This window comes from Astatotilapia calliptera, chromosome 5 (genome assembly GCF_900246225.1).
Source record: "Astatotilapia calliptera chromosome 5, fAstCal1.2, whole genome shotgun sequence".
Classification (NCBI taxonomy): domain Eukaryota; kingdom Metazoa; phylum Chordata; class Actinopteri; order Cichliformes; family Cichlidae; genus Astatotilapia; species Astatotilapia calliptera.
Genome location: NC_039306.1, coordinates 6,806,119 through 6,812,973, shown reverse-complemented (window position 1 = coordinate 6,812,973; position 6,855 = coordinate 6,806,119). Strand labels below are relative to the sequence as shown.

General features: G+C 40.0%; 1 protein-coding gene across 1 annotated transcript; it reads right to left on the bottom strand.

Annotated features, from left to right (window-relative positions):
* Positions 1-1,704: 1,704 nt before the first annotated feature.
* gpd1b (glycerol-3-phosphate dehydrogenase 1b) lies at positions 1,705-6,109 on the bottom strand. Its single transcript, XM_026166917.1, has 8 exons — positions 5,950-6,109; positions 4,125-4,302; positions 3,862-4,002; positions 3,620-3,758; positions 3,426-3,538; positions 2,832-3,068; positions 2,635-2,741; positions 1,705-2,274 (listed from the first exon to the last, which is right to left on the bottom strand). Exons 1-8 carry the CDS (start codon positions 5,994-5,996, stop codon positions 2,178-2,180), a joined length of 1,059 nt encoding a protein of 352 aa, XP_026022702.1. The 5' UTR covers positions 5,997-6,109; the 3' UTR covers positions 1,705-2,177.
* Between the last annotated feature and the right edge of the window lie 746 nt (positions 6,110-6,855).

Here is a 6,855-nt window from a genome sequence, read left to right as displayed (position 1 = left end):
TATGCTCTGGAGAGAAGAAAATCAAAGTTAGTAGAAGCAAGACAGAATACATGTGAAGCTTCAAGGAGCACAGGTAGTGAAGTATACTACACTTAATACATTAATGACACATTCTATGATTTATGGTTAGGAGAAGGTGACACTGACAAAAAGATGGGAGGTAACAGAGCTGAAAATGTTCACATTTTTGTTGGGAAATTAGAAATGAGTATATCAGAGGAACAGCTATGGTTAAAAGGTTTTGCAGATAATGCTAGAGAGATTAGGCTGAGATCGTTTGGACATGTGCAGAGGACGGATAGTGAATATAATGGAGAAAATATGTTGAAGATTAAGCTGCCAGATAGGAGGTTCGTGGATTCAGTGAAGGAGGATGTGCAGAGGCTTGGTGTGACAGAAGAGACAGGAATTACGATTTTTTTCCCCCTCCTCTCATTAGTGACATTTTAAATTTGCTGGCATAAACCACTCACTTAATTTCAAATGCAGGTTCCTGGATTTTATCTCTAACTTGACTCATATTGCTTGCCGAGCAGAATTGAGGAAGTGAAGCAAGTCCCTCCTCCCTCGCTGAAGGGATGGGCACATGTGTGTGAACGCATGGCATTCGTATCCTTTCACTTTAATTTCTAGAGCCTGACTTTAAGACGCACAGCTGCATATCAGAGTTGTGCTCATACAACTTGTGAGGTTTAACAGCTCCTTCTCAGGAATCCCTGTTTTTGGTTATCTCAACTGGTAGCGCCTCACGGATAGTTTAGAAAAAGCCACCAGATTAAGCGATGAGTTTGTGATTGATGCGATTGCTCTCCCAAGTGGTCAGTGGGTGTATTGCAACTATAAATTCTCAAGCAACTTTATGCAACATCTTAGCCAGAAATTCATTGTAAAACCCTCGTGTCTGTTTATTAAAATAAAACAAAATTTTAAAATGACACACATTTTTGGGATTTCCACTGCAGTACAATGGTATGGTATTGTCTTGTTCTGCAGAGTATGAGGTGGCTGTAGTCCCGTCTAATTATAGATGACCATTTGCTCCTTTGGAGAGAGTTATTATTAGATATCTCACAGGCCAGTTGACTCAATAACTATGCAAGGGATTTCAGCTAGGGAGTCCAGTTTTAAAGAAGTGCCTCATGATGTAACTTTACAGTCCACTCACATAAATGAGCGACACAGCTGAAAAACATTTAAAACCAAACATATTTCTGTGATCAAAAGGCTTGTATGGATAGGACTGTTGCTTCTGTGTGTTTAATTAGAAAACAGAAGTATGCAGATTTTCATTTCAAGGCCAGAGCAAACAGGCTGCCACTGACTAACAGGGACTGAAAATTGATGGGATATATTGGCATATGGAGATGGACATATGGCTTTGTTGCACCTCCAGGGATATTTGCGACTTAATTAAGTGGGGGAAATAACAAGGGCATTAATGACTGCACTGAATAAATTACAGAAAATTCAGGAATCTATTTGGAACAATGGAGCTATCACATATGGGGGCTGTGGCTGAAACCAGGATGTGGCCTTGGAGAAAGGTTGAGGCAGACGTGCTAGGAAATGGTAAAGGTGAAGAGTTTAGAGTGGCAGCCAGACTGAGCTCAGGTCAGATTACAGTGGGGCACTTCCTGAGTGTATGCGTGTGTCCTGCAGGCATGCACCACCACGTTCAAAAGAAAACATAAATAGGCACAAAAATAAAACAAGATCAATATTTTATTTCAAAATAGATTTTGTATTGTAAGCAGTTATATTTTAGGAAGCCCACATGATGAAACAGTGGGACAGGTTATGTTTTTTTCCCCCTTCAGTGCTTCACAAAACAAGGGCACTTTTACACAAGGTATTATGTAACATTTCATAACAGTCAGGTCATGGTTTGTGTGTCGTAAAGGAGAACAATTCAAATTCTCAAAACTTTTAAGACTTAAAAGATTTGTGCGGCAATCGGTAAAGACAGACATGGAAACCAAATGCATGCCTCTGTCAGTAACAACAGCAGGTCAACACATGTGGCTCAGGCAGGTGGAAGGCAAGTCTGCTCTACTTTTTCTATTCTCTGTTTGAGACTAAAACATGAGTCAGGACTACCTGTCCCCCTTTAATGTCCTTGGTGATAGTGTAATTGTAGTGTGAAAGTTTGTCCAAACTTCTATCCCGTCATCAGTCCCTCAAATGTGCTCCGGGTGGTTTTGCAAGCACTTGATGAACTCTGAGACTGGGTGGCCATTGAAGCAGATCTGATAAACGGCAGTGAAAAGAGGAAACCTGCAAGGGCAAATGGAGATTATTAAGGAAATAGTTCCACATTCACATTCTTGCCAGAGTTAGATGAAAAGACTGATATCAATCTCGTGTCTAGAGTAAATATGAAGCAGTAACTTTAAACAAACAAGCTCATTAGTGAGCTTCAGAGGTGCTGACATGTGAATTTGCTTATTTTTGGAAAGAGCCATTTATATTCATTAATCTAAAAGCTGGTGCCAGCAACTTCACTGTGTACTTGTTTGTATGGCACCACTTTCTTCTTGAGTATCCAACTCAAACATATGCCAAACAGGTAAGTATCACTCATTGCAAAAAGGTAAAATACAATACTGATAATAATAAAACACAAGAGAGACTTACTTCTCCACCATGTTTTTCTGTTTCAAGACCTGGTGGACCTCAGTTGCTGTTGCTGGGCCCTGAAGCTTCTGACCATTCAGCAGCTCGTTCTCCAACTGCTCGATGGTCTACAAGGAGAGACAACGAGCGCCACATTATTATCATTTTAATAACAAGAGAGGAAGACTGACATGGGAGAGACACGAGCTGTTTCGTACTTTGCCCGTTTTGGCAAATGCCTCTCCAATCTTTCGGTTGCGTCCACCATAGCAGGTTGTGATGAGGTCGGCGATGCCACAGCTCTCCAGGAAGGTGGCAGGTGAGACGGGGCAGTTAGTGCAGAAAACCTTGGCAAAGGAGATCATCTCCATCAGGCCGAGACGAATCACTGCTGCCTTGGTGTTGTCTCCAAATCCCAGGCCATCACAGAAGCCTGCTCCTACTGCCACGATGTTCTGCAGTGATGATGAAGTTATATATATATGAATGTGAAGAATCTTTACTGTGTAGATATAGATGGAAGTGGACTTTTTTAACAAACACTGTCTTTTCTATACAGTAAATACACAGATTCATTTAGATTTAGCTCTGCTGCTTTGGATGCATATGCACAGTGCATATATCTATCTATCTATCTATCTATCTATCTATCTATCTATCTATCTATCTAGATAGATAGATAGATAGATAGATAGATAGATAGATAGATAGATAGATAGATAGATAGATAGATAGATAGATAGATAGATAGATAGATAGATAGATAGATAGATAGATATGTTTAAACATTTAGCTTGGTGAGGATGAAACACCTTGAGTGCGCCACAGATCTCAACAACATCAGACTCCTCCACCACAGTCACGCGGAAGTTGGTGGTATGCATCAGCTCCTTCAGCAACAACCCATGTTCTTTGTCCTTGCACCCTGAAATTACACACAAATAATCTCAATCTGTTCCCATATTACGTTTAATAATATTATTTATCAAAGAAATAAACTCCATACCAATGGTTGTTTCACAGAACTTCTCATCAGCGACCTCATTGGCAATGTTTGCACCCATGAGGACTGTCATTGTGATGCCCAGTTTCCCTCGGATAACCTCTGAGATCAGCTTCAGACCTTCTGGACTGGCATCGACACCCTAAGGTAACCAGTTATGTTAAAATCCCCTCACTTATTTGTAAAATATTTCTCAGGCTTTAACGCACTGTGTTTTGAAAAAAAAAATCTTAGGATGATGTTACCTTGATAAGAGACATTCCTATCGCATCCTTTTTTATGTGATCTTTGATGGTGTCACACACTCGCACAATAAACTGGTGAGGGACCACGAAGATCAGGATGTCAGCTCCTTTCACAGACTCAGCCAAGTCTGGAACAGCCAGCTAATGAAAGAGAGAAGTCAGAGTAAGACCTGGGATCAGCAAAGGGATAAAACACGGTGTATATGCCATCTTCTGGACTCAATAAACAGTCCTAGAGGGAGAAAGAGTGCTGTCAGACTCACCACATTGGGAGGCAACTTGTGACCGGGCAGATATTTCACATTTTCATGGTCTGTGTTGATGATTTCTGTGAGCTTGCGACCGTTCACCGTCTCCTCAAACACCCACATGTTCACTGTGGTGTCAAACTTGTCATACTTGGCTGCATTGGCTCCCACAATCTTGGCAATGGCAGAGCCCCTGTGGACATGGTGACACAGGAAATCATTCTGCTGCCACAAATCTGGCTGGATGAATGTACCAGTTGCAAAAAACTGTTCTCAGTTTTCTTATGTGAAATGTAAAAAACAAATGTAAACAGATTTCTGTGCTCCCAGAGTGATTGAAGGAGAAAAGGTTGAACAAAAGGTTATTGACTATTTGGTTTAGCAGATACTTCTTTGATTTCAAGATGTTCAGATCTTCTTAGGTCAACTGTTGCTTATATCTGGGAGCTTAAACACTGAAACCACCTACACAAAGATCAGTTTTTAGGAATTACAGTAAAATCTCAGTGGCAAACTTAATATTGTCAGTCACTTAAAGACATAAAGAAACCCTCTCTCACTGGCAGATGGACCTCTATTAGTGTATAAAAGGTGAATGTATGTGTTTTAAATAGCTTTAAAATGCTCTTCTAGGCTAGAAAAAATCCAGGTGAAATATATATTTTAAAAAATAAACAAAACAACAACAACAAAAAACAAACAACATTAGAAGGACCTAATTCAATTTCATTTTATATATAAGCTCAGCATAACTGAAGTTAAGAGCTAGGAGAACTCCCTTTAATGATCATATTTCAGATGTCACAGTTGACCTTTTAGGCTACTATGAGATACTGGTCAGGGCCATACTTAGGTACTTCACTAAAACACAGCACCTTTCCTGCACTGCACCTTAGAGCTCAGAGGTTGTGTATTTTTTTGACCACATTCATTTTACATTAATATTTAGGTATTATTTAGGTTTAGGGCAAAGCTGAAATGCTTCCCATCTAACAGCTTTGCCTTTAAAATATAGGTAACCAGTTAATGCATCACTAATAACAAGTATGTATAGAAACAGTCGGGGTCCATTCTGCTGCATTTTGTAAAAACTTTGATACAAACCTATAAAAGCAGCCAACAAGTTTAATCGTAATATAGTATTACAGTATTAAATCTCCATTTGCACTATTTGCCTATTTGCACTACTATGCCTCCTTACTTGAATATTGTATATTGTATATTGCATAGCTTTTTTTTTTTTTGTTATACGTAAAATTGTATTGTATTTATTTAAATTTTTACTTTTTAATTATTTTATTTGCATTTTTTAATCACTAGGGTTTGAGAGTAACGAAATTTCTATTCTCTGTATGTCCTGTACATGTGGCAGAATTGACAAATAAAGTTGACTTGAATTGACTACATACTGCTTCCACCACTAAAATGCCACACTGGCTGAGAGACAGCAATGCCCCATCAGTGCTGACTCAGCACTAATGTTGCAGAATAATGAAAAGGGAATCTTCAGTAAAGATTTTCTCAGGATATCAAAGGTCATCATATTCAAAGAAAAAAAGAATCCACTCTCCAGTCCTGCAAAACAGCAGGAAATTATGAATCATTTATCCACTCTCAGAGGCTAAAGTTGCCTCCTGGCCTCCAAGTTTACCAACTTTAGACCGCCTTCACAAAAGGTCCCACTGTGGGTGTAATCTTACAAACCCCCAAAAATAAAAATACCGATATGTTGATTGGAATTTACTTATTTATGCGCACCATCAACAGACCTCCACCCCACTTAACTCTAAACTGAAAGGATTCCTAAGGTGCACAACGTGATCTAAAGTCCTTTACTCACCAGTTACCAGAGCCAATCACACAGACCTTCTTCTGTGTTGCCATCATGTACTTGATTTTCAACTCTAAGCTGCAGCTGCTGCGAAGACACACTGAAGCCGGGGCGCACTGTATTTATACCGGACACACAGCTGAGGCGCAAGCACACCCTCTCCTGATGGTTGGTCTGCTCTGTTGCCTCACAGGAACAAACTTTTCCACACCGCGCAACAGGATAGTCGGACGGGTTTTTTTTCCCCAATTGAAAGCAGGCACTCACAAACTTAAGCATACAAGGAATTTTACCTAATCAATTTACACGATTCAATCAATAGAATCTGCGCATTTTAAACCGATTGGGCTCCAGACCAGCGGTCCCCAAACCCCGGGCCTCGGACCGGTACCGGTCCGTGAGTCGTTTGGTACCGGGCCGCGAGAGTTGAGGCTCAGGTGTGAAATGTATAGTTTTCAGGGTTTTTATCGGTTTTATCGTTTACTCGGCTTTCCTTGGTTTTCACGTGCGTTATGAATAAATCTTCTTTTTTTCGGTACCGGTACTAGTTTTATTTTGTTGTATTTATCCGCGACACCTTAAAGGCCGGTCCGTGAAAATATTGTCGGGCATAAACCGGTCCGTGGCGCAAAAAAGGTTGGAGACCGCTGCTCCAGACAATCAAAGCTGCTGATTACATCGACTGACACAATCAGCAAACTTCTGTAATCCATTTAAAAATCAAAACTCAAACGTCGGTGAAGAAGCTAATCACATTTATGCTACTCAAGTATTTCTGTGCACTCTGGGATAGACTTTCTACAAAAAAAGAAGAAGAAGAAGAAGCTTGAGTTTAGTTAATTTAGTTTGTATGGAGCCGAATCAGGAGCCACCCTATGACTCTAAGACTAAATTAAGAAAACCCCAATAACCAAA